Here is a 27,441-nt window from a genome sequence, read left to right on the forward strand (position 1 = left end):
AATGTCATTTGTGCCTCCTTCAACCGGTCCTAGATTGTTAGCTAACAGTACTGTGCATACTAATTTTTCAAAACTGCAATTAGAATGGGAAAAGGTATGCCACAGAATACAATGTGATGTTGGTTAATATGCCAGGACTGGTTAAAAGTGGTACAGTGAAATGAGGCAACATTGTGAATTTGTCTCTGAAAAACAAAACTAATGCTGAATGGACTGCCATGTCAATTCTTTTTCTGACATTCTTGGGGGTGGGAGGAAGCAAAATCTTAATAACTGAATGTAATAAAATAACACAATGCTTATATCAACACTATGACAAGATAGAGGCAAAAGCTACACTAACACACTGGTAATAAACAGAGCTAAAAGCAGTGATAAACGTCTACAAATCCATGATAAAAACATGACATATTCAAAAGACAATGGAATATAAAAGTGAGTATTTTGCGCATATAAAAAAATACAACAAATTGTAAATCTGGCCTGTTCTCTTCTTTTGCATAACACAAACCAGAAAGGAAACCCTAAAGTATTGCTGAAAGATGCAAAACCCCTGACTGGCTGGCGAATCTCAAGATTTTGGTGCTAAATCTATTAACCAAATTTCTTAGTTTTATATTTCTAAAATCCAGGAATCAAAATGTACATTCAGTCTGATCATAATCTGTAGCATTGTCTAACCAATTACTTTGTATTGAAAGCCTGGTAAACATAGAATAGTGGTATGTTGCTTCCTATGTGTTAGTCCTTGCAAGACGGAATTTACCCCTCATAAATTTCCTGTCAGGAAAGGGCATCAAGGCACTTTTGAAACGTTGAGCCCACATTTCAAATAGCAGCTTCTATCATGAATTTGTATTGTGTAAAAGCCTTGAGATAAAAGTCTGGAGTCTCCACTGATTAGTCGTGCAGTACTCATAATTCTGTTTATATCTGCTTTGTTCAACTATACATTAATCTCAAATTGCATTTTCTTGCATTAGATCACCTTGGGCCACATGTAGCAAAGTTCCAATTTGTAAGTCGCAAATCCGAATGTAGGATAATGTCCTTGACACTATTTGCGGGTCGCAAATGCCCACCTCATGAATATTCATGAGGTAGGTCGCAATTTGTGACCCCCTTGGGAATGGCGGCCCTCACAGTGATGGTGGCCTGCTGGAGACAGCAGACCACCATGTCTGTGACTGCTTTTCAATAAAGCAGTTTTTTTTTTTTTTTTAATGCCTTAAAGGAAAACGAGATGCATTACAAAAACAAAAAATGAAACATTTTTGTTTAATTTTTTCCGAGCAGGCAGTCGTCCGTAGGACTGCGACTGCGATTGTTTTGCGACCGTGTTAGCGGTCACAAAACAATCCTACATCGCACTGCGAGTCGCAATTAGGAAGGTAACACCCCTTCCTAATTGCGAGTCGCAATCCCGTTACCGAATCGCAAAACTGGGTTTGTGCATGAGGAAGTGCTTTTTGCACCTCGCAAACAGCCAGATTCGCTGTTTGCAAGGTGCAAAAAGCATTGTACCTTGTGTTTTTCGGAGTGAGACTTGTTCTAGTCTGCCACGCATAATTCTTTTTTTGTTTGAGAATTTTAGTATCTGTGAGATTCACTTTTATTGTTATATCCAGTTTTCTGTCAAGCAGCTTTTTATTAGTTAAGAGTGGGTGCTCCTTGTGATTGTTACTTTTTCCTTTTCTGTAATTATGGCTAGGTCATGATCCTAAATGCCAGATTGTTCCTAAAATATTATAATACTTACATATTCTCTAAATGGTTGACACAAAATATGCTGTCTGCTTGTTAAACAGTATTCTGTCATAAGTACCTTACCTTCGGAAACCAGGTTTTTTTCTCGTCTCTACCGAAAAACCTGCATTTATTTGATTCACATATTTTTTCTATTTGCATGGAAGCAATTTTAAGTCTCTGCAAACAGATTTTAGTTTTTCATTGCATAGCATTAATGTGTATATTTCTCGTCGACATGGGATTGCTTTAAAAGGTCGATATTTATGCACTTTCAAGCTACATTTTTCTTCTGCAGCTCCACCTATTAAAAGTTTAATATTTGCTTCTGTTGCCTATTTCCCCTTGTATTAAATGCTCTTTTTATGTGTATCTTCTGTATATTTGTCTCCTGGTACAGTCAGTAGACCTATTACTGATGTAAATTTTAAAGAGGGCCATGATTCCTCCTGCTATACATAATCTCTAAATGTATCATATTTTGTCTAGAAATGAACTGATGGCCGTGCACTCTCTTCATATCCAACTAGTTTATCTACTGGTACAATATCAATTTGAAGCTACATGCTAGAACAAGAAAGGAGAGTTGATTCATAGTATTTTGTTACCTGCTATTACAAACCACTTCTGTATTAATTTTACTCTGATGTAGTTTTTTTTTTTCTGCAGTTGATATCCTTTATTGCCATTGATAGCAAACAGTTACTCATTCATAACCACAGTGCATTAACCGAAGTAGCATTAACTCTCCTTTAGATCAGAATGGCTGGTCATATTCAAGATATTTATATTGTCTTTCAACACTGTGTGTTCTGAGATGTTTCTCTAGCCATTTTTTTCCCTTGAAAGCCCTGTCACATTCCTTACATGTGTAGGAACTTTCCCTAAAGTGGGTAGCTTGATGGTACTGAAGGCTTGGCTTAAATTTGAAAGCCTTTTCACATTCGGGACATTTATATGGTCTTTCACCTGTGTGAGTTCTCTGATGTGCTATTAGCGCATGCTTCGTCTGGAAAGCCTTGTCACATTCAGAACATGTATGTTGTTTTTCACCAGTGTGGGTTCTTTGATGTAGATTTAACTGTCCTTTGCTTATGAAAGCTTTGCTACATTCAGTACATGTATATGGCCTTTCCCCAGAGTGGATTCTCTGATGCAGCATTAGCCTGTCTTTTGCTTTGAAAGCCTTCTCACATTCAATGCACTTATATGGCCTTTCACCAGAGTGGATCGTAAGATGTACCATTAGCTGTCCTTTTGTTACAAAATCATTGCCACATTCACTACATTTGTATGGTTTTTCCCCAGTGTGAATTTTCTGGTGTTGTGTTAGCTGCCCTTTTATTTTGAAGGCCTTGGAACATTCAAAACATTTATAGGGCCTTTGATCAGAGTGGGTTCTATTATGCGTTATCAGTGCACCTTTTGATATAAAAGACTTGTCACATTCAGTACAATGATATGGTTTTTCACCAGTGTGGGTTCTCTGATGAAGTAACAGCTCAGCTTTTGTTTTGAAAACCTTGGTGCACACCATACATTTATGTGGTTTCTCACCAGTGTGATTTTTGTGGTGCAACAGTAGCTGTGCTTTTGATTTAAAGGCCTTATCACATTTGCCGCATTTATGTGGTTTTTCACCAGTGTGAATTCTCTGATGTAACATCAGCACCCGTTTTGTCTTGAAAGCCTTGTCACATTCAGTACATTCATATGGCCTATCCATGGAGTGGGTTACACGGTGTATTATAAGGTGCTGGTTTGACCTAAAAGCCTTGTCACAATCAGTACATTTATAAGGTTTTTCCTGAGTGTGGGTTCTCTGGTGTAGCATTAGACATTGTTTTATCTTGAACGCCTTGTCACATTCTGTACATTTAAATGGTCTTTCTTCAGAGTGGAGTCTTCGGTGTACCATTATTTCCCCACTTGTCCTAAAATCCCTGCCACATTCAGTACAATTATATGGTTTTTCCCCACTGTGGACTCTATGATGTACCATCAGGTTTCTTTTTGTCCTGAATGCCTTGTCACATTCTGTACATTTATGAGGTTTTTCACCAGTGTGGATTCTCTGATGTAGCAGTAGTACTTGCTTTGTCTTGAAAGCCTTTTCACATTCACCACATTTATATGGTCTGTCCTCAAAGTGGATACTCTCATGTAGCATTAGCTCTTTTGTTGTTCTAAACGTTTTGTCACATTGTGTGCATTTATATGGCTTTTCACCAGTGTGGATTCGCTGATGTGCCGTTAACGCTGATTTTTGTGAGAAAGCCTTGCCACATTCAGGACATTTAAATGGTCTTTCCGCAGAGTGAGTACTTTGATGCCGCATTAGATTTATTTTTGTTTTAAAGAACTGGTCGCATTTAGAGCAAACATATGGTTTTTCATCTGTGTGAGTTCTTTGGTGAACCATTAGATGAGTCTTTGTTCTAAATGCCTTGGCACATTTAGTGCATGTATGTGGTCTCATCCCAGAGTGGATTCGCTGATGTACCACAAGCACCGCTTTTGATTTGAATACCTTTTGACATTTGATACATGTGTATGGTTTTTCATCAGTGTGGGTTATCTGATGCTGTTTTAAATTTCCCTTTGTCCTAAATGCCTTGTCACATTTAGTACATTTATATGGTTGCTCATCAGTGCAAGTTCTCTGATGTACTATTAGATGTTGCTCCATTTTGAAAGAGTAATCACAGGTATTACATATATGATGCCATAATAAATGTCACTATGAAGAAAAACGTTGCTCATTTAATTCCGTAAAGTCTGTCAATTATGCGCACATTTTCCTGTTTCATCAGATACATATGACTAAAGAAAGCTGGACACGTTTATAATGTGTATATGTTTTCTTCAAATCAAAAACTGATTCACAAATACGTAGGATTTTTCCTTGGAACATTACTGGCATAGAAAGATGTTCTTCTGGATAACACTGTCATCACTCTTTTTTAATGGCAAAAGGCTTTACAAAAAAGCAAATCGCCTTTTCCTCTGTCTGCCAGGCACCTGTCAGAGTGGGAAAAAACAAAATTTCATGAGAATAAAATACATAAGCATTAATTCTAATAATCTACAGGAAAACTCAAACAATCAGTGACAGCATGTATGAGTCAAGCTTAGCATAACCTAGAAAAGGTTGAAAAGATATGAAGGACACAGAAGCCATAAGACATTCACTATGCCCCAACATTGCTAAACAAAGAACCATGCTTTATTTGATCAATGACCTTCCTCATTAAGGGAAGGGACTGAATATCTTTGCCACAGTAAAGATGGAAGCCTTATCACTTCTGATATGGTCCACACCTGTACTTGTTCCCCTTGGTATTCTTTTCTTCTGCTTAGAGAGACAGTCTGATAGAGGAGTACAGGAATTATTACTATTGTCATCAATTAGCGTATAATCAGCCCACTTCATTTGTGTAGCAAATTGGTAATTAGAATGGGGTTTGTGGGCTGTACATTTTGTATTGTGTGGAGCTGAACAGTTAGAATGCAAAGTTAAGACAGCTCTTCAGAGATCAGGTGAAGCTCCTGCTACAAGGCACGATCTGGCAAGGTCCTAAATGTTGGAATAATCTTGAATAGAGCCTCACAAGCACTAGGTCAAACGCATTTAGAGAAACTAAGTCTGATATCTGCCCTATAAAGCTGGTGTACGGCTCCCCTTGCATTGCAGAAAGATTATTAATATGGCTGTTATTTGAAGCAGGGGTCTAGAATCTAATAATAATAATTTATTGTTGATTAATTAAAATCTTACAATATATGTTAATTAAAAGAAATCACATTTTAAACAATAATAAATATGTAGAGTAAAAAAATAAAATTAAAACATGAATTTATACAATTGCCTAAAAAAGGGATTTGAAGATTTGTTAAATACTTGCCTGAGGTTAACAAAGCTTAGGCTATAAATAATATATACAGTGCATATAGCTTATCAAGACATCAGCAGCTAATATAAGGTGCAAAGCAGGCATCTTATTGATATACATGGTAGATGAACACCAGCATGTGGTTGGACTACTTATATCGGCAACAGTGAATAGATGTCCTTCAACACAGTGTATCTAAACTTCTAAAACTTCATGTGCCATATTTCACAGCTTACTGTGATAAGTATTATCTACAGTCAAATCTAAGAGATTTCAATTACCAGCAGTAAGTTTAACCGAGATAGCAAATAGTGCACAAAGATGTATAAATTGCAACAGCACGTAACAATTCTAATCATCTTGTAAAGCATTTCACAGTAATACTGTTTTTTTGTATTATCTGTTGACATATTTAATTTTAGATTTCAGTTACTAGTAGTAAGTTCAAGTCAAGGTACCCTCGTAAGTATCAAGTTGTCCGATGTCTTAAAGCATGCAATCACTGCTTGCCTGGTTGTGCGTATTCCCAGCTGATTAAAGGGTACTCATAACAGCCCCCTTCTCTCTTTCAATAGAGCAGGGCAAGACAGGTTAAATGGGTGATATTTTCCTCCCCCGTTTTACACAGTCTGAAATAAGTGGTTTTTGTGAACCTGAGCCAAGGCATTGCGTAGCCAAGGCCTCGGAGGAGGCAAAATCGAGCTCTAATAAAACCGTCTTTCAGCTGCTTGGACCATCCAGTGCAAGGCATTCTTTGTATTTTAGCATTGAGATTTTTTTTTTTAATCAGACCATTGATGACTTTTTTTAAAGGACTCTGGAGGCAAAGACCTTTCCAATAAAGGATGAACAGCCAGCTTATCTATTGCTGAGTATAAATACTGCCAAGACGGAGAGTTTGGGCTTTTTGGGAATTCCTGCCAAGGAGGCTTGGCACAGATGATTTGAGGCATTTGACTTTATTCTTTTCCAAACTTTAATATGGACTCCTTTTCTTGCAATAGATTGATTTAATAATCCAAATTCTAGCCTTATCTGAGCAGGCGAGGCACCGCACAGGAGATGAGAGAGAGATCTAAATGTTTTTGTAAGGATTGTGTTTAGAATTGTCACATCCCTGCCATGCAGTGCCTCACTTCCATAGGAAATGCTCAGTAATAATTTAGCAATTATTACTTTTATTAATGGCAGCTTGGACCGCATAGTGACCTCTGTAATGTGCTGAATGCGAGACGCAGGGTATTGTCCTTCCTCTGCAAATCCTGTGTGTACTGCTAGAAGGAGCCCTTATCATCAAACAGTACTCCCAGGTAACAGTATGTTATGACCTGCTCTAGTTGTCAGGCTTGTAGGTACCATTTGCGCTTGTTCCGTACCCTATTGCTCACTTCCATAACCTTTGTTTTTTACTTGCATATTACTGTGCCATTGACTGTTGAGTAATTTGATATTTTATCAATAAGGCGTTGCACGCCAATCTTCATTTGACTTATCAAAATCATGTCATCGGCATACAGGAGGTTTGATATATACTTGCTCCTAATTTAGGAGGATGTGCGTTTACTTCATCCAGAGCTTGTGTCAGATCAACCAAAAATAGATTAAATTAGCATGGCGCAAGAACACATCCTAGATTCAGACTCTGGGAGGTTTCAATTTTCCTAGACAGGAAAGAACGGTCACATATTTTGACATAGCATCCCACCTCCGAAGGAGACCCCCTGGGGTGACAAACCACACTCTACAAGACCCCTTGATTGATTGATTGACTGGCCCTTACCCAGGTATCAAAGTACAGCAGCTGTATTGCTTTTAGAAGACAAGCAGGAATGCCTAAATAAGACAGGTTTTGCCAGAGAAGGTGGCGCTTTACACAATCGAACGCTGATTTGAAGTCTACAAAACAGAGGTAGATTGCCTGCTTATTTACCTTGTATTTTTCTATAATTACCGAAAGTGCGAGAATATTGGTCGCCATACCAGTCCCTTGAACAAACCCGATTGCTTGGAAGGGATCATCTGCTTCTCTTGCGCCCACAGTGATAGTTCTGTCAGGAGGAGCCCTGGAAAAGGTTTTGCCTCAGCGTCTTGCAATGTGATGCAGCAGTAATTTTCTGGTCGGGACCAGCCTCCCCCTTTGAAAATGTGTGTTGTTATGGAGCCTTTACATGAATCCGGGATAGCCTCTAGTTGGAAGTGCACTATTGAAGACTGCCTACAGACATCCTGCCCAAAAAGTCGGGTTTGCTTTATAAAGGGTTTGTGGTATTCCGTTCGGGTCAGGTGCCCCATCTAATCTACTTAATTTGATAGATTTGCATACTTGCTCTTCTGAGATGTTCAGTGTGCCATGCCTGGGTTTATCAGCTCTTTTGGAGTTTTACTTTCCATTTCTTGAGCAGAAAGGAATGTGGTCTCCCGAGAATGACTGAAGCACTTTGTTAGAAAAACGACCAAGCATGCTTCTGTTAAAGTTGTAAGCGCCATTGGGGTCCTGTTCGGGTAGTTGATCATTCTCCAAGAATCCCTTGAGTTTTTCTAAAATAGTGCTTTTGCCCATAGAGTTTGTTTTGTTGTTGTTTTCTCGACCCAAATTAACCTCCGGTAATCTTAATTTATAGTCTTCAGTTTAGCTTCGAGTTCTAGGTTCCCTGGCTGCTTCCTTGCTAATCTCAAAATTATATTCTCCCCGTCACGAGCACCATGCATAATCAAGTTTCAAAATTCCCATCTGCAAAATGGCTCCATCATCAATAGCCATGTACTCCGTGTAATAGAGCACAACTCAACTCAACTTAGGCTGGTTAACAGCAGCCTTACTTGGTGGTTCTCGAGCCTGACAGACAAAAACACAGTACTCCCAGCCAACCTTGCCCATCCCCTCAAAGGAAACAATGAAATTATGCTCATAGAACATAAATGGCATGCAAGCCGAAAGCCATAACAGTTACCCTCTCCAGGAATTTTCATATTGTTCTTCTATAAAAAACATGGGCAACTCAGCCATTTGTGTTGGATGGGTTTGTTGGCTACTTTAGCCCAGCTGTGAAAATGATGAGATATGGTAGCCAAAAGGGGGGGGGGGAGGGCTGATCAGGGGGGCTGGGAGGAGGGAGGAGGGCTTGGCAGCCTTTATAGCTACCAGACTTAAGATGAAAAGCAAACAGGTGCGCTTGGATGATAATAAAATCCTATTAGTGAAGTTGAGGAAATGTCACAAAGATATCAAATGTTCTCTTTTATTAATTAATATCTACATACACCCAGCCTCAAGTACCACCAATGCTCTGCAAAACATCGTTTTTGCTTTTATTGCTTTTCAACAACAAGCAAAAACAGCAATGCTCTCCTGCCATGTTGAGGTACGTAGTCATCCTCTTATCATATCAGACCAACATATCAAACATTCAGTCCCCATCCAACTACAGCTGATATTAACTACTCTCAAATATGTCCACCACAACCTATCACGTCTTAGTTTACATCCATATCTATGTTGCATTGTAAAACACCCTTTGTTTATATCCGTGCCTCACAGCAAGTCACTCCCCAGATTGCCATCTTCTTCATGACTTGTGGTGAGTTCCTTTGTTCACAGGTCCTCTTGTGCTTCTTGGAGAGCTGATGCCAGCATAATGCTGAGGGTTGTGTGTACAATGGTCTTATTTCAGCTATCTATGATCCCCATTTGCTATTTCAGCTACCATTAGGTGTTTCCCTTTCATGGGGTCCTGGTACTGATGGATCCGATAGGACCTGCATCAGCTCGCCCATTCTATCAGTACCTCTTTCAGTTTATCTCCTAACTTGCTGTATGAGAGGCTCCTCTGCCACTGCTCATTCCAGCATATCCCGGATCCAAGCTTCTTTGGGAGGCAATTTTGCACTTGTCCAATTAATAGCAATGCGGAGGTCCGTGCCCAGTCCAAAAAAACGTCCCTCTCATACGTTTTCTTACAGCAGCTTTTGGGACGATGCCTAAAATATAAAGCTTCAGAGTGGGAGTCGTACCCCTTGCAATGCATGTACTGACTGAATAGGCTACTTCCAATCAAAAGGCATGAATAACAGGGCAAAACCATATCATGTGTAAGAAGTTCATCCCACTATGGCTGATTCTGCCACAGCTCGCTGAGACGGATGGGTAAAGTTTATAACGTTTTGCTGATGTGCAGTGTGTCATATCTATATAATAATACTGCATCAATTTAAAAAGTGCATTCCTGGACACTGCCTTCACCCCTTCTGAGGCTCTTGTCCAATCCTTATCCCTAAGCTCACCTTCCATATGGTCTTGCCAGTTGTCGAGTACTTTCAGTTTCTGTACTGGTTTGTCTGCTCATAGCGAGGGTTATATACTGGAATCCAGGTGTCTACTTCGGGACAGAGATAAAAGCGTAGCCGGTGTCTGTGGCAGGGCCTCCGGGAGGGGGACCTTATGGCCCTGGCCATGTGATCTAGCTTAGCATACTGTAGGAACTGACCCAAGCCTCTCCAAGTTCACCTGCACTTCCTGAAATAATATTAACCTGTTCTCAGGAAACAGGTCTGGGATAGTTAGGCAACACCCCTCCCTCCAATCCCCATTTTTTACCTTGCTATGAACAATCTGTGTAAAAGGGGAAATATGCCACAAGCGCATGTCTGCTGCAAAGGGTGGAAATGTCATTATTGTTGTCACTACTCTGTTCCAGACAAGATTGATAATACAGGGGAGATTGCCTCATTAATAAAGTGGAGGAGGATCATGCCCTCAAGTCAGCCAAAGGACCAGGTGCTGCAGCTGGACTGCCATATAGTTTTACCACTGGAACCTCCAAACTACCCTAATCCCATACGTGCTTTAGCATATCAAGTTTGACTCTGCTTCTCCTACCTGCCCATATAAGAACTCCCATCAGTCGGTAAAGGGCTACAAACATAGGCCGAGGGATCATATAGGTGGCACCCTGCAGTGCATAAAGACAGTAGTACCATTTTCACCACTGCCACTCCGCCCATGACCAGTAGGGGCAGTGCCTTCAAAACTTAATTGGCCTTCAGACTGTCCAACACTGTCCCCATGTTCATCCAATGGCTATTATCCACATCCAACTGTAATCAAATGCCTAAATATCAGCCCTGTCCAACCTCCAACCTCCTCCCCACCCCCTACTATGGGGAATTATTTGGATTTATTTTGGTTGATACAGAGACCTGATATCTCCCAATATTCCGCCTGGGCATTTAGCAGAATCGGAACCAATTACACCAGATGCTGCAAATACACCAGGGTATTACCTGCGTATATAGAAACCACATGGGTGGTGTCTCCTATCCGTATACCCAAAGGATTAAGCACATCGCTGAGCCTACAGGCCAGCAGTTCTATTGCTAATGCGAAAAGCAAGGGCAACTGAAAAAAGCCCTACCACATTCTAGCTCCACCCAAAATTGCTCTGAGACTAATGTGCCTGTCCAGATTCAGGCCAGTGGCTGTGTGTACAACAGCTTTATCCATTTATTAGAAGTCTGTTTGAGGTCAATGGCCTGCAGCACTTCCCACAGGTTGGTCCAACAAACAAAATTGAAGGTCTTTTCAATATCTAGAAGGACTAGGCTGCAATCCTGATCCGACTCGCCCACCACATGAAGAGCATGTTAGCAGGCATATATTTTTGACAGCCTCTCTACGATATTAAGTCACATTGACTCCCATGCACCAGCCGTGGGAGGACCACAAGAAGGCAGTAAGCAAGTACCCTACTTAAAATTTTAATGTCCACATTAAGCACAGAGAGTGAGAGATAAGATGTGACCAGGGTAGTGTCTCTATCCGGCTTGGGAATTAGGACTATTTGAGCGGGCAGTCTCCCTATCTCGTAGGCCTCATTATACAGTGCCAACAATCTAACTGCCACCAGGGCTTTATCATGTGGCTAAAACACTGGTGGGAGTCCACCTCTACCATCGACATCCCCTCTATCACTGTAAATATCTCTTCTTTATTCAGGGGACAGAAATAGCCGTTCTCTGTCCTAGAGTCAGACAGCGCAAAGATCCGTCAAATAGGCAGTCTCATCCTGTCCCGACGCATCTTAGCGATTTACGGATAAAGTGCTCATATGCTGGACAAACAACAGCAAAGAGCTCTTCGTCATCGTCAAAGAGTTCACGAACCCCGGGACAGACACCCAAGACCTCTGCAACGACCTCACCTTCTTCTTTCACCGAAAAATCCAGGACATTTACGAAGGCTTCAAGAACCAAAACCCACCAGCATCGTTCACTACCATGGACCTAGCACCTCACCAGATCCTCAACTCCTGGAACCCCATCACCAAAGAGGACACCCAAAGTGAACTTCATCCACTCGGGAGCCCCTTGGATCTGGGACCCCATCATATCTGCAACCTGGCCAGTGCCACATTAGCACCGGAGCTCTGCTGTACTATCAACCGATCTATCGAGACCACCACCTTCCCATCAGACTGGTAGCACGCCAAGATCAACCCACTGCTCAAGAAACCCACCGCCGACCCAAGGGAGCTGAAAAACTACAGACCCATCTATCTGACCCTTTCCCAGCCAAGGTAAGAGAGAAAGCCATCAACCAGCAATTCCTCAAGAGACACACCAAATCCTAGACCCATCCCAATCTGGATTCAGAAGCAACCACAGCACTGAAACCGCACTCCTAAAAGCCACTGACGACATACTAGACCACAGAGACACGGCCACACTCATCTTCCTCGACCTCTCTGCTGCATTTGACTCCACCCTCTGCGAAAGACTACACAATGCCGGCATCCGAGATAAAGCACTGGATTGGATCACGTCCTTCCTCACTGGAAGAACACAAGAGTGTCAGACTACCGTCGTTCATGTCAGAACCCAAAGACACATGCTGCAGAGTGCCCCAAAGATCTTCACTCGTTTCCAACACTTTTCAACGTCTACATGGCCCTGCTTGCCAAGAGAAATTTCCACAATGGGATTAGAGCACTCGCCGCCTGGATGGAAGCCAGCTGCCTCAAACTCAACTCGGACAAGACCAAGATCCTTGTAATCGGCCCCACCCCTTCCACCTGGAACAATTCCTGGTGGCCCATTGCACTGGGAAATGTCCCCGCCCACACAACCTGGGCATCATCCTGGACATCTCTCTATCCATGACACATCAAGTCAATGCCGTCTCTTCGTCATGATTCCTCAACCTCTGGCTCCTGTGGAAGATTTTTAAGTGGATTCCTTCCGACATGGGAAGACGGTCACTAGCAAGCTGGACTACGGCAACACACTTTATGCCGGCATCACCAAGAAACTTCAATCAAGACTACAAAGAATCCAGAATGCAGCAGCCAGACCCATCCTGGACATCCCCCGACACAGCCACATCTCCTCCCACCTCAGAGACTTATACTGGCTCCCAGTCAACAAGCACATCACGTACAAACTCCTGATCCAAACCTACAAGACACTGCACAACACTGGACCGGCATACCTCAACCACCGCCTCGCATTCTACGTACCCAACAGACATTTCCGTTCTTTCCAGCTCGCCCTTGCAGCCGCCTCCAAGATCCGGAAAAGCACTGCAGGAGGAAGATCCTTATCCTACCTAGCAGCCCGGACATGGAACACGCTACCTCTTAAGCTCAGGCAGACCGCATCATTGAAGCAGTTCAGGAAGGACCTCAAGACCAGCTGTTCAAATTCCAGCTTGTCCAGCAATTGAAGTGATGGTCCACTTCATGACTATACACTGAGTCCCATGAGTGATTTTTTAACAATAACAAAGAATTAAACAACTGTAATCCTTGTGACAAATCGCAGACTACCCCCCTCACCCTCGCCTCACTGGGATTGGATCCCTCTACCAGTCTTTCTATAAGACAGATCTCCTGGATTTGAGTTGTTCCCTGAAAGCTATATAGACTATTTTTTGTGATGGCAAAAGTTGTAAACATAGCAGAATTTGGAAGCTTGCTAGATTTCGTTCAGCTGTACATGAAATATAAAGACACCCTTCGCCCACATTTCAATTCATTACATAATAGCATTAGCTGGCCCAAACCTAAATGCATGTGCATGTTCTATGCCTTGTCTATGTACTACTCTACCAGTATTCGTAGTTACTCCTCTACAAAGAAAGGACTGTAATTTCTAATTCCAGTCATACACATCTTCTACCAATCTTTTAAAATATATCACTTGGTGCTCATAAAATAATACATTGTCAAAGACTTTTTTTTACACTATTTTGCTTTCTAATGTGTAAGACAAATAACAGACAATGGCCCTCATTCTGACCTTGGCGGGCGGCGGAGGCCGCCCGCCAAAGTCCCGCCGTCAGGTTACCGTTCCGCGGTCGAAAGACCGCGGCGGTAATTCTGACTTTCCCGCTGGGCTGGCGGGCGGTCGCCTTCAGACCGCCAGCCAGCCCAGCGGGAAAGAGGCTTCCACGATGAAGCCGGCTCGGAATCGAGCCGGCGGAGTGGAAGCTGTGCGACGGGTGCAGTTGCACCCGTCGCGTATTTCGTGAAATACATGTAGGGGCCCTCTTACGGGGGCCCCTGCAATGCCCATGCCAGTGGCATGGGCACTGCAGGGGCCCCCAGGGGCCCCGCGACCCCCCCTACCGCCATCCGGATCTCGGCGGTCCGACCGCCGGGATCTGGATGGCGGTAGGGGGGGTCGGAATCCCCGCGGCGGTGCAGCAAGCTGCGCCGCCGCGGAGGATTCAATGGGGCCGCGGTACACTGGCGGGACCCTGCCAGTGGTGCCGGTCCGACCGCGGCTTTACCGCCGCGGTCGGAATCCCCATTGGAGCACCGCCGGCCTGTCGGCGGTGCTCCCGCGGTCCTCCGCCCTGGCGGTCAAAGACCGCCAGGGTCAGAATGACCACCAATGTCTCATGAGAACTGAATGCCACTACCTACCAAATATCTCTGTATACAGATTTTAAATAACATGACACTGAACCAAAGTTCAAATAGTTGTTGGATTATTTCCGCATTGTCCAAAATGTCAAAAGCAATAAACTAACCCAATGAAATGATGGTGCGAGAGCTGCTTTCACAATTTCTGAAATGGTCCTTTAAATCCAATTTTCCACCATTCTGCAATAGTTTTAAAGGTGTTGACCCATTGCTAAAAATGGTTCCTAAGACATAATTTCTAACACTTCTATTAAAGGTGTATTTGTAGAAAACAGATATGGCTATCAACTGGTATTGTGCTTTGGTGCCATGCTTTTTAAAACTCTGAAAACTAAAGATGTCTCATTGCACTTGATAGAAAATACATCATTGGCAGGGAGAGTTAACGGCTGTCTCAGAGCACAACAACCTGCCTCTGAGCCCAGGGTGAACAAATGGGAAATAACTGATGGCCACTCAACAGGGATTAGCTATCTGAGTGAGCATGAACAGCTGGCAGAACAAAGAGCAGTTTTAGCACTACTTGGAGATGGTAAGGAAGGTTTCTGCAACTCATCCCCAGGACCCTGCCAGGCAGTCAGGTTTCAGTCACAGTGGAGAAGAAAACCAGATTTGACTCAATCAGATGAGAGGCAAGCTCATCTAAACTGGGGAGCGGCTAGCATGTTTAAGGCAGGCCTGCATGGTGGCATATGGGTTGTGCTGACAGGAGCTCCAGGGAAATTTAAAAGTAAACCAAAGAGGAAGAGCTGGAAAAGAAGTTGGAAGATTAGATAGGATTGTGTGGTAAAAGTTTTTGAATCGTGAGCTAATGCACAGGCTAAATGTGGCACCAAAACCACTTCTGCAGGACATTCCTTGACTTGGAAAGACTCAATGCAGAAAGAAGACTCACAAGGATTTGTGCTGGTCCCTGGGGACAAGAAAGGATCTACAAGGAACAAGTGGTTGGTCTCTTAATTGCCTGCTTTGTGGACCAAAAAGCATGGCTCCGGAGTCTAAGATGGCCAAGCAGACAACAGAGCACGTTACTTTGTAGGAGACAAGGCTGAAGAGAGGACTGGTACCTAGAAGCCTCATCTGATGAGCTATGGGCAGAGGGACTGAGCAGGAGGAACTTTATCACCTGGAAAAAGTTGGAGGTTGTAATTATTTCTTTCTCTGGAGGACTGGAAAAAGGTGTCTGGTTTGCACAGGGAGGATGCACCCAAAGCTGAGAAGGAAACCAGGTTCATCTCACTTGGAGCTTTTTGTGGCTTTTGTGGTTCAGCCGGACCTTCTGGCAAAGGTATCCAGTCTTGTGTAGCCAAGCCCAGCTATGGATTCCAGCCTTGCCCAGCGGGACGGTTTTGAATTGCAAAAAAGTGACCAGAGGTGAAACCCTGGATCATGGTGAAGTGGAAAATCTATCAGAACTGAAAAACGTCTTGTCCAAAGCTTTTGGCACCAAAACAAATGGCCTCAGTGTTAGCATAACAATGACGAATTAGACTTCAAGAGACCCTTACTGAAAACAGTCTTGGACCTTTCCTTGCTGAAACATTCTGACTTACATTTCAGACAGTAAGTCCACACATAGATAACATTTTTGATCCGATCGTGTCAACCAACTATTGTTTTTTTGTTTTTTTAACATAACCACATTGGATTTAGTAAGTTGGTATGGATACACACCTCCCAAATTAGTAACCCTATTCCTGACACAAGTTCTGTTCTTTATTAAAGTGTGTGAAAAGCTATGAGCACTATGGCGGTCTACTGACTGCCAGAGCCACGGTGACAGTCTCACCACCGACAGGCTGGCGGTGAAGACTGCCACATTATGAGTGTGGCGGGTTGGCAGAAGCCAACCCGCCACATCCCCACTCAGACCGACAGAGTGGTTGGACCCGCCAGGCCGGAGATGAGCAACTCCGACCCGGCGGTCCAATGAAGACCGTCGGCGGTATTATGAGCCGGCTTTCCACCAGGGTTTCTGCAGCTGTAGCAACACCATGAAAACCCTGCCGGAAAGGCTACCGGTGACAGGGAATTTCTTCCCTATCACCGGCAGACGAATCCCCCCCCTAGCAAGCACAATACCCCCCAGCCCCCTCCATAACAGAGCCCCCCACCCCCCTTCAGGTAAAGCGCTACCCACCCCGCATACATGCACACCCACACAGACACCCACACGCACCCCTCATACACTCATTCACCAACACTTACATACACGCATTCACTCACATGCATTCATACATGCATTCACTTCAACATTCATACACGCATTCAACCACGCATGCACACACCCATACCCACACGCATACACACTTACATTCACACATGCAGACATACACAACACCCCCCACCATTCCAACCCCCTCCCCTGTCGGACGCCCGACTTACCTTATCCAGCAAGGAGGTCGTCCGGCAGGGAATGGGCACTTCCACCGCAGGCAGCGCCCCACAATCAGGACACCGCCAAGCCATATTACAGGTCAGAATACGGCTGGTGGAGTCCTTCTGGCGGGGCCGATAGTGGAACCGCCCATGCGCCTCCGCCCACCAGCATGACTACTGCAGGATTGCCCCCCAAAATGTGGCAGAAATCCTGCAGTACTCGTCCGCGAGGACCGCCAAAGTCATAATGAGGACCTATCTGTTTGTGTGGGGCCATACAAATGTGTGAGTCACTGAATGGAAGGGAAGGGTGGGTATGTTAGAGGTTTATTCTAGGCCAATGGTGGGTTGCCAGTCGATTTCTGGTGGGTCATAAAAGAGCAATAAAATAAAGATCTTCTTTACATTTTCTACTACTCGTGACACATTTGTTGTGCTTCAAAGACAGAGGTCAAATATCACGCTACGTCTTTTAAAAAATTGCTACTTATTGGTATAATATGGGAACTAGGGTTTACTTTGGTCTCTTCGACTACAAAGTGAGAGTAGTTTATAAAGTGAACTATGTGACTATATAGCTCGTGTACAGGGAATGGGAAAGAAAAGACTAAGATGTCATTTTTGCAACACAAAAAAATTTAAACTCATTTAAGTGAACTCTACACATATTTCAGAAAGCAAATACGAAGCACTTTGTTTTGTAATTTTGAAGTGTGAGGGAAAGAAACCCTTGCCAGTATTCCCAAGCAAAACCTTTACCCCATGAATATTAATTTGATAGGTTGTAATTTGCAACCCATATTCTCAAATTACAAACTGCTTACTACTATATGTTTGTAGTCAGTAAAGTATTAATGTTTTGTGACTGGATTTCAGTCACAAAACAATAATACATACCATTCAGGTTTGGGATTTGGAAGAGATGCCCTAAATATGCCCTAAATATGCCCCATCCAAATAATGAAACTATATTGGGGTGCAACATATGAAAAGACAAACGGCCTAGTTCTGCAAATCAGGCCAATTGTGACCACAAAAAAACCTTTGTACAGCTGGCCGTTGGTGCATATAAATTGTTATTTCCATTCTCCAATTAACTTCACTACTTTCAGACAATATCTACATGCTTTAAGATTAGGAAAAAAAACTCCACATACCACAGGAGCACAAACCAACATTTACTAAAAAGGAGATAAATTAACCCTTTCTGTGCCCAGGACGTAATGGTTACGTCCTGAGGCACAGTGCTGCTGTGCCCAGGATATAACCATTACATCCTGGTCACAGAGCCCAGAGGGAGCGCTAGCGCTCCCTCTGTGGGGTTCCCCCCCACCCCTGAAGGCAGGGGCTTCCCCTTCCACCCCTGACCCCCCCTGTGACGTCAGCACGCGATCGCACGCTGATTGTCAAAGGGCCTCCTCTCATGCGATCGGAAGAGAAATGCTTTGCATTTCTCTTCCGATCACGTGGGGGAGGCCGAGGGAGGCTTCAAAGGGAAGGAAAGTTATTTCCTTCCCTTTGAAGTCTCTCTCTGCGTTTCAAAAGCCGGATTGCAAAGCAATCCAGCTTTTGTAACGCCCACTAGACACCAGGGATTTATTTAAAAAAATTAAAGTGAAATGAGGGAGCGACCCCTTGGGCAAGGGTCGCTCCCAGGGGGGGCATTTTTTTTTTTAAGGCCTTTTCTGCCCCCCCCGCGGGCAGATCGGCCTATTAGTAGGCCAATCTGCCCCCAGGGGAGCAGAAACCTCTAGGCACCAGGGATAAAAAAAAATGTGTTGTTGTTTTGTTTTCTTTTAGAGGTGGGGAGCGACCCCTTGGGCAAGGGTCGCTCCCATAGGGGGCAAATTATATTTAGGCCATTTCTGCCCCCCTTGGGGGCAGATTGGCCTATTTTTATGAGGCCAATCTGCCCCCAAGGGGGACAGAAACCACTAGACACCAAGTTTTTTTTTTTTTTTTTTTGTGAATTTCACGTAAGGGGAGCGACCCCTTAGGCAAGGGTCATTCCCCAGGGGGGCAGATCAGCCTATTTTAATTAGGCCGATCTGCCCCCAAGGGGGGCAGAAACCACTAGGCACCAGGGATTTTTTGTTGTTGTTGTTGTTTTACAGATGGGGAGCGACCCCTTAGGCAAGGGTCGCTCCCCTGGAGGGGCAAATTGTATTTAGGCCATTTCTGCCTGCTTTGGGGGCAGATCGGCCGATTTTAGGTCAATCCGCCCCCAAGTGAGGCAGAAACAACTAGGCACCGGGGATTTTTTTTTTGTGCCAATGTCACGCAGGGGCGACCCCGTAGGCAAGGGTCGCTCCCCGGGGGGGTTGGGGGAGGGGCAAATTTATTTTAGGCCATTTCTGCCCCCCCTGTGGCCAGCTTAGCTAGAGGCCAAAATCCACAGGTAGGCACTTTGCAAAAAACACCTGTTTTCTGTGAAAAAATGTGATGTGTCCACGTTGTGTTTTGGGACATTTCCTTTCGTGAGCGCAAGGCCTACCCACACAAGTGAGGTACCATTTTTATCGGGAGACTTGGGGGAACGCTGGGTGGAAGGACATTTGTGGCTCCTCTCAGATTCCAGAACTTTCTGTCAGCGAAATGAGAGGAAAAGGTGTTTTTTTGGCCAAATTTTGAGGTTTGCAAAGGATTCTGGGTAACAGAACCTGGTCAGAGCCCCACAAGTCACCCCATCTTGGATTCCCCTAGGTGTCTAGTTTTCAAAAATGCGCTGGTTTGCTAGGTTTCCCCAGGTGCCGGCTGAGCTAGAGCCCAAAAACCACAGGTAGGCACTGTTTTCTGTGAAAAAATGTGATGTGTCCACGTTGTGTTTTGGGCCATTTCCTTTCGTGGGCGCTAGGCCTACCCACACAAGTGAGGTACCATTTTTATCGGGAGACTTGGGGGAACGCTGGGTGGAAGGAAATTTGTGGCTCCTCTCAGATTCCAGAACTTTCTGTCACCGAAATGTGAGGAAAATGTGTTTTTTTTAGCCAAATTTTGAGGTTTGCCAAGGATTCTGGTTAACAGAACCTGGTCAGAGCCCCACAAGTCACCCCATCTTGGATTCCCCTAGGTCTCTAGTTGTAAAAAATGCACAGGTTTGGTAAGTTTCCCTAGGTGCCGGCTGAGCTAGAGGCCAAAATCTACAGGTAGGCACTTTGCAAAAAACACCTGTTTTCAGTCAAAAAATGGGATGTGTCCACGTTGTGTTTTGGGGCATTTCCTGTCGCAGGCGCTAGGCCTACCCACACAAGTGAGGTATCATTTTTATCGGGAGACTTGGGGGAACATAAAATAGCAAAACAAGTGCCCCTTGTCTTTCTCTACATTTTTTCCTTCCAAATATAAGAGAGTGTGTAAAAAAGACGTCTATTTGAGAAATGCCCTGTAATTCACATGCTAGGATGGGCACCATGGATTCAGAGATGTGCAAATAACCACTGCTCCTCAACACCTTATGTTGTGCCCATTTTGGAAATACAAAGGTTTTCTTGATAGCTATTTTTTACTCTTTATATTTCAGCAAATGAATTGTTGTTTACCCGGTATAGAATGAAAACCCACTGCAGGGTGCAGGTCATTTATTGGCTCTGGGTACCTAGAGTTCTTGATCATCCTACAAGCCCTATATATCCCCGCAACCAGAAGAGTCCAACAGACGTAACAGTATATTGCTTTCAAAAATCTGACATTGCAGGAAAAAGTTACAGAGTAAAACGTGGAGAAAAATTGCAGTTTTTTTCACCTCAATTTCAATATTGTTTTTTTCAGTTGTTATTTTCTGTAGGAAACCCTTGTAGGATCAACACAAATTACCCTTTGCTGAATTCAGAATGTTGTCTACTTTTCAGAAATGTTTCGGTTTCTGGGCTCCAGCATTGGTTTCATGCCCATTTCTGTCACTGACTGGAAGGAGGCTGAAAGCACAAAAAAAATCGTAAAAATGGGGTATGTCCCAGTAAAATGCCAAAATTGTGTTGAAAAATTGGGTTTTCTGATTCAAGTCTGCCTGTTCCTGAAAGCTGGTGATTTTAGCACTGCAAACCCTTTGTTGATGCCATTTTCAGGGGAAAAAACACAAGCCTTCTTCTGCAGCCCCTTTTTCCAATTTTTTTGAAAAAAACGAAATTTTCACTGTATTTTGGCTAATTTCTTGGCCTCCTTCTGGGGAACCCACAAAGTCTGGGTACCTCTAGAATCCCTAGGATGTTGGAAAAAAAGGACACAAATTTGGCGTGGGTAGCTTATGTGAACAAAAAGTTATGGGGGCAAAAGCGCGAACTGCCCCAAATAGCCAAAAAAAGGTTCGGCACAGGAGGGGGAAAAGGCCTGGCAGCGAAGGGGTTAAGTGCAATGTCTCAAAAGCTGTGGGGAAATCTAAAAGTGCACTCTGTAGAGGACCCCCACAGCCCTGAAATGCATGACTCAACGTAAGGACCAAGGCTCAGCTCCTTGTCATCGGGACGCCACTTTTCAGTGTTAGTGCATCCTGGGAGATGGAGTATTGGATTATTTTAATTCAGCTAATTGGACTAACACACCACTAAAAATGATATGCAAATACAAAGTTCAAGAAAAAATAAGTGGCTTCCTGGTGACCATAGACATCAATTAGGAGTCGCCAGTGGTAGCAGCTGCTACCCAGTCTTGCTTTTTGTGACCCCTGCCAGTCTCCCTATGATCCCTGGCTTCAACAGGCCACGATCAGAAAGGGCCCCCTTACTTATGTTTGCTTTTTTTAAAGAAAATGACAGGACAGATTGTCTTAAAATATTGAACAAAAAATAAAGCCTTGTGATTTTTTTCCCTGCTTCTCATTTGTCGGATACAGGTGGAGGTGGACTGGTTGCATATGAATTCAGAAAGTTTTTCAAGATGCAAAACTACTCCTACTGGTAAGTAAACTTTTTGTTTTGCAGCATGAATCTTTTCTGGATTCACGTGCTGCAAACCACATTTCCTCCTGTGGGTAGGCTGGGTCCTTTAGAATGTGTGTTTTTACAAACAAATGTTTCAGCACTCTTTGACCCAAATCTATAGTAAGGTTTTAATGGAGTATTTGGCACAAGTATACTTACTGAATAATCGGTCAGTAATCGCTTCAGGGACCACATCTTGCATCAGTGAATGTCTCACACAACCCCACCGGCGGCTCAGTTTGTCCCGAGTGCTCGCTCCAGGATGTGGCTAGGTGGCAGTGCTCTCCTCTTGATGGGAGTCTTCTCCTGCATCGCAGAGCCTTCCCTGCGGCGTTTGAGCTGCTTATGCACTTTATGTTTGAGTCACAAGGTTGGTGCATGCATTCAAACCTAGCATGTTACGATTACACAATGGTAATTTAATTAGGGGTTTTCCCCTATATTGAATGGGATGTATTTAGTCAGGGGTCACCTTCATGAATGCTGTAATTCATTAAGCTGACTTCATCAGTGGCTGCGATGGGTAAAGATCATGTATATGGGAGGGAGGAGAAGGTGACAGAGGAGTATGAGGTGGACCCAGAATTGGCTTCCATTATTAATATGGAAGTTTCCCAGTCGGTGGAGACAGCAATGCCATTGGAGAAGTGGGAGAACTCAGGCAAGGCCCCCCAAGGGTTATTCAGGGAGTCTGCCACAGACACACAATGCCGGTGTGGGTGGGGCCCCTAATTCAAGCAATCAATCACTTTTTGTAAAGAGCGGCTACTCACCTGTGAGGGTCTCAAGGTGCTGGGGGAGGGAGAGGGAAGGAGGCCTCATACTAAGATCCATGTCTTGAGGTTCTTTCTGAAGATCGTGAACGATGGGCTTTGTCTGAGGTGCCCGTGGGAGGTTGTTCCAGCTCTTTGCTGTGATGTAGGTGAAGGAGTGTCCTCCGGCAGTGGTTTTGCAAATGCGAGGGATGGTGGCCAGGGCCAGCTGGGCAGAGCGGAGGGATCTGGCGGGGTGTGGAAGGAGACGCGGTGGTTCAGGTATGCTGGTCCTGCATTGTGTCTGGCCTTGTATGTGTGGGTGAGTAGCTTGAAGGTGATTTGTTTCTCCACCAGAAGCCAGTGGAGGGTCCTCAGGTGTTGGGATATATGTTCTTGGCGTGGGAGGTCCAGGATGAGTCTGGCGGCGGTGTTCTGGATGAGTTGTAGTTTTTTTTCAATGTTTCTAGTCTAGGTGCCGGCTTCAAAGGCGTTGCCGTAGTAAAGCTTGCTTGTGACTAAGGCTTGGGTGTCTGTCCTGCGGCAGTCTGCTGGGATTCATCTGAAGATTTTCCGAAGTTTGCAGAGTGTGTTCCAGCAGGAGGAGGCGACTGAGTTTACCTGGTAGGTCATGGATAGGGAGGAGTTGTAGATGATGCTTAGGCTGCGGGCGTGCTCAACCGGTGCAGGGGGGGGCACTGAGGGATGTGGGCCACCAGGAGTCGTCCAAAGCTGAGGTGGCGTTACCGAAGATGATGAGCTCAGTCTTGTCGCGGTTGAGCTTGAGGTAGGTGGTGACGGATTCCATTCCTGAGTGGAAGTTCCTTTTGGCCGTGCCCGGGTCTTCGGTGAGGGAAATGATGAGTTGTGTATCATCTGCATATGACACCATTTTTATTCTGTGGCTTCCGACGATGGCTTTGAGAGGGGCCATGTATACGTTGAACAGTGTGGGACTCCGTGAGGATCCTTGGGGGGACTCCGCAGTTGACTCCTGTGGGTCTGAAAGTGTAGGACGGGAGTCTGACCCTTTGAGTTCTCCCGGAGAGGAAGGAGTGGATCCATTCCAGGGTTCTTTTGCGGATTCCTATGTTGTGGAGTATGGTGCGTAGAGTTCTGTGGAAGACTGTGTCGAAGGCTCCTGAGCGCTGTGGTGTGGCCGCGGTCTAGGTGGATGCCAGGAGGGCTCTCTCAGTGCTGTGGTTGCTGCGGAAACTGGACTGGGAGCTGTCCAGGGAGTTGTTTGCCTTGATGAAATTCCGTAGTTGTGCGTTGATTGCTTGCACCAGTACTTTGGAGGGGTAGGGTGGCAGTGATATGGGTAGGAAATTCTTTAGTTCTGATGGGTCGGCCGAGGGTTTCTTCAGGAGAGGGCTTATTTCGGCGTGTTTCCAGTCCTCTGGAAAGGTGCTAGTGTTGATGGAGCAGTTCATCGTGTTTTGGAGTTCGGGGGCTATGGATATGCTGGCTCTGATGTTTATGTGTTGCGGGCAGGGGTCAATGGGGGCTCCGGAGTGGGTGCTGTTCATGATGCTGTTTCCTCTGTGGTGAGCGTGGACCAGCTGTGGATGGTCTAGATGGGATCTGGGAGGGTGAATCGGTTGCAAGTTCTAGTGCCAGGTTTTTCCAAGCAGTCCTGTGACGGGGTATGCTGGTGGCTTCGGAGGGGGAATTTGTGAACTTGTTGATGATTGAGAAGAGTTGCCTAGAGTTGTGTGTGGAGGAGTTGATGCGATCCCGGAGTGCGCCCTTCCTTGAGTTCTTAATGTTTTGCTGATGGGTGGCGGTTGCAGCTCTGAAGGAGACAAGGCCTTCGCTGGTTTGGCTGTTCCTCCATTTTTTCTTCAAGTGTCTGCTGTGCGCTTTGATTCTTGGAGTTTGGTGGTGAACCAGCTGGCTTTCTTAGGTACGCGCTTGGCCAATGTCAGATGGAGGGGGGGGGGGCTAGAGTGTTGGCGCATTCGTTGATCCATGTGTTGTGATTCCACACTGCTGTGTTGGTGTCATCGGAGGGAGGAGGGAGGGATTTGGCTAGAGTTGAGGCGAGCTGCTCGCTGGTGATTTAGTTCCATTTCCTGTGGGGGGTCATGGGGGTGTGGGTGTGGCTGCTGGGTGCGGTGATTGTGAAATGTATGCAGCGGTGGTCGGTCCCGCCTGAGGTGGAGATGGTCTCAATGGCGATCCAGTTGCCTGAGGTGAAGATGGGGTCCAGTGTGTGTCCTGCGATGAGTGTGGGTGCAGAGACCAGCTGTCTGAGGCCGATGGTGGTGAGGTTGTCGACTAGAGCGGTGGTGTTTGGGTCGGCGCGGTCCTCGAGGTGGAAATTCAGGTTGCTGAGGAGGAGGTAGTCATCTGACACCAGGGCCTGGGGGATAGTGATGTCTACCATGTCATTTATGAAGGCTGGGCGGGGGCCGTGTGGCCAGTACACCAGGGTGCCGCGGATGGAGGAGTTGTGGTTGGAGTGAACCAAGAAGTGAAGGTGTTCCATGGTGGCACATTGTTCTTCTGGGACGGCCTTGACACGTAGTCAGGACTTGTGTACGATGGCGAGTCCTCTGCCCCAGCGGGAGGGCCAGTCCTTCCTTAGGATACTGTATCCGTCAAGAATGGTGATGCCGATGTCTGGTCCCAAGGTGGGGATGGTCCAGGTCTCGGTAAGGAAGGCGATGTCCGGTTGGGCGGTGAAGATCAAATACCAGAGTTCGGTGGTTTGTTTGTGGAGGGAGCGGAAGTTCAGGAGAAGGCAGTTGATGGGGTTGTGGAGGGTGTTGGTATCTCTGTGTGTGGAGAGTACTTTCAGCTTGTTGAGGCTGGCGCTGAAGTTGCAGTTCCTGCACGTGAAAGGTACATGGGTGTCCTTAGGGGAAATGGTGCAGCAGTTGCTGAGGTGACCGGTGTTAAGGCAGTGGACGGTTTCGGCATCGTAACGAAGGCTGGCCAGGGGGTGGCTAACGGAGGGCCAGAGTTCCTGACGCTGGACGCGGTCTGAGCTGAGACAGGCTTGCCTTTGGTGCGGCCGCCATTAAGAAGGGGAGGGGGCAGGGGGAGCAGTCAGCTGGGAGGTGGGAAAGGTACTTCGCAGGGAGGGAGGGGGCGGCAGGGACAGCAGGAGAGAAAAAAGGAAAGGAGATGGAAAAAATAAGTAAAAGGAAAACGAGTGAAAAAGGCAGAAAAAAGCAAGAGTGAAAGAGACATAGAGAGAAGATACTTACTTGTTGATGGCCACTAGACCACCAGGGATGAGGCACAGGGACGAGCCTGCGGGTGGAGGAGGGCCTCAAACTGAGAGTGGGGAGGCTCTCAGTTCATCCCAGGCAAAGGCAGAGGCAGCAGCAGACAGAGGAGCTGGGGAGGGCAGCAGATGCTAACCAGGAGGTCAGTGCAATTGCCCACTCACCGCGCTGCAGCCACTATTAAGAAGAGGAGGGGGTGGGGGGGCTGGGAAAGGTGCTTTGCGGGGGAGTGGGCGGGCCCTAAGCGGCGCAGGGGGGAGGCAGGGACAGCAGGAGAGAAAAAAGGAAAAGAGATGGAAAAAACAGAAGTAAAAGGAAAACAAGCGTAAAAGGCAGAAAAAAGCAAGAGTGAAAGAGAGGATACTTACTTGTTGATGGCCACTAGACCACCAGGGTTGAGGTGCAGGGACGAGCCTGCGGGTGGAGGAGGGCCTTGAACTGTGTGCGGAGGCTGTTGGTTCGTCCCAGGCAAAGGCAGAAGCAGCCAGAGGAGCTGGGGAGGAGAGCAGATGCTGACCAGGAGGTCAGTGCAGTTGTATTTGTGTATTTGAATACAGGGCTTTTCACAGTCCAAAGAATTGACGGCAGCCTTTGGTAAACTTTGCAATCTTATTCAAAACTCCAAAGTGGACCTCTTTCAAGAGGATGTAGGCCCTAGTGGCTTTTTTCAAGTAGATAGGGCTATGGATTCTTCCTCCTTGGATGAGGACTCAGACAAAGGATCTAATACATGAATGGCACCGCTGTGGGGAACTAAGAAGACATTTAAGACTGAGGCTGCCAGAGCCCAAAAGATCTGGATGATGCCTCTGACCTCTTCCAATCCTGATGACATTCGGCATTCCTGTTCCTTGGAGTGGGAGCCCTCGGAGAAGGTAGTATATCATTTGAAACAGCAACTATGACAGCCATTGGACAAAGAAGTCTGCAACAAACTCCGAGTATAATGCACAACTTCCTCCAATGAGGGCAAATCTCAGCCATGCCTGAACTAGACACGCCAATGGCGTCCTTTATGGGCTGTTACACCCTGTGAGTCATTGTGACTGGCTATTGTGGTCATGTGTGGTTGTCTTAACGTGGATGGTTAGTCGTGGAAGTTGTTGTTGTTCAAGTTTTAAGTATAATATACCCGCACCTCTGTGTCCTTAATAGAACTGACATTTTCCTTCACGAGCTCAGAGATTTTTAATTTTCACCTTACGTATTAAAGTCACGCCTATAACCACATAAGCCACACCCCGCTTTAGATCTCTGCCAACTAACACCAGCCCGACGGACCTCTCACCCCAGGACTAATGGAACCACTCATAATGTGCACTGAGCTGATGGCGCCCAGGGGGGTCGGGTCACTGACCTCTGGATGACACAAGGTCACGCCGCTCACCTCAGAGTCCCTTCCGGGTCACACGCGGCAAAGCAACCGCTGAAGGGAAGCCAGCCCTCCGACTGCGAGCGCCCGTGGCGGACCATGCAGTGAAGGACCCCTCTTTATCCCACTACGGGCTTCAGGTAGATGTAAAGGCCGACCCGTGTCCATTCCTCGGAGTCTGCGCAAACCTTTCCTTCGGATTAGGGGGCGAGAGGGGAAACTACAT

At 45.5% G+C, this 27,441-nt stretch overlaps 1 protein-coding gene across 2 annotated transcripts; it reads right to left on the bottom strand.

The window, feature by feature from the left end:
* Positions 1 to 1,072: 1,072 nt before the first annotated feature.
* On the bottom strand, positions 1,073 to 27,408 carry LOC138296863 (zinc finger protein 268-like). Of its 2 annotated transcripts, none has more exons than XM_069236347.1 (2): positions 27,231 to 27,408; positions 1,073 to 4,767 (listed from the first exon to the last, which is right to left on the bottom strand). In XM_069236347.1, the coding sequence occupies exon 2, from the start codon at positions 4,433 to 4,435 to the stop codon at positions 2,504 to 2,506; it is 1,932 nt and encodes a 643-aa protein (XP_069092448.1). In that variant the 5' UTR covers positions 4,436 to 4,767; positions 27,231 to 27,408; the 3' UTR covers positions 1,073 to 2,503. The 2 variants fall into 2 exon arrangements, with proteins under 2 accessions (XP_069092448.1, XP_069092449.1); XM_069236348.1 differs by having other exon boundaries at positions 27,201 to 27,408.
* Between the last annotated feature and the right edge of the window lie 33 nt (positions 27,409 to 27,441).

The sequence above is a fragment of the Pleurodeles waltl genome, chromosome 5 (genome assembly GCF_031143425.1).
Source record: "Pleurodeles waltl isolate 20211129_DDA chromosome 5, aPleWal1.hap1.20221129, whole genome shotgun sequence".
Classification (NCBI taxonomy): domain Eukaryota; kingdom Metazoa; phylum Chordata; class Amphibia; order Caudata; family Salamandridae; genus Pleurodeles; species Pleurodeles waltl.

Excerpts from the sequence above, each read along its gene's own strand:
- LOC138296863 (XM_069236347.1), bottom strand. The coding sequence starts at position 4,435 with ATGGAGCAACATCTAATAGTACATCAGAGAACTTGCACTGATGAGCAA.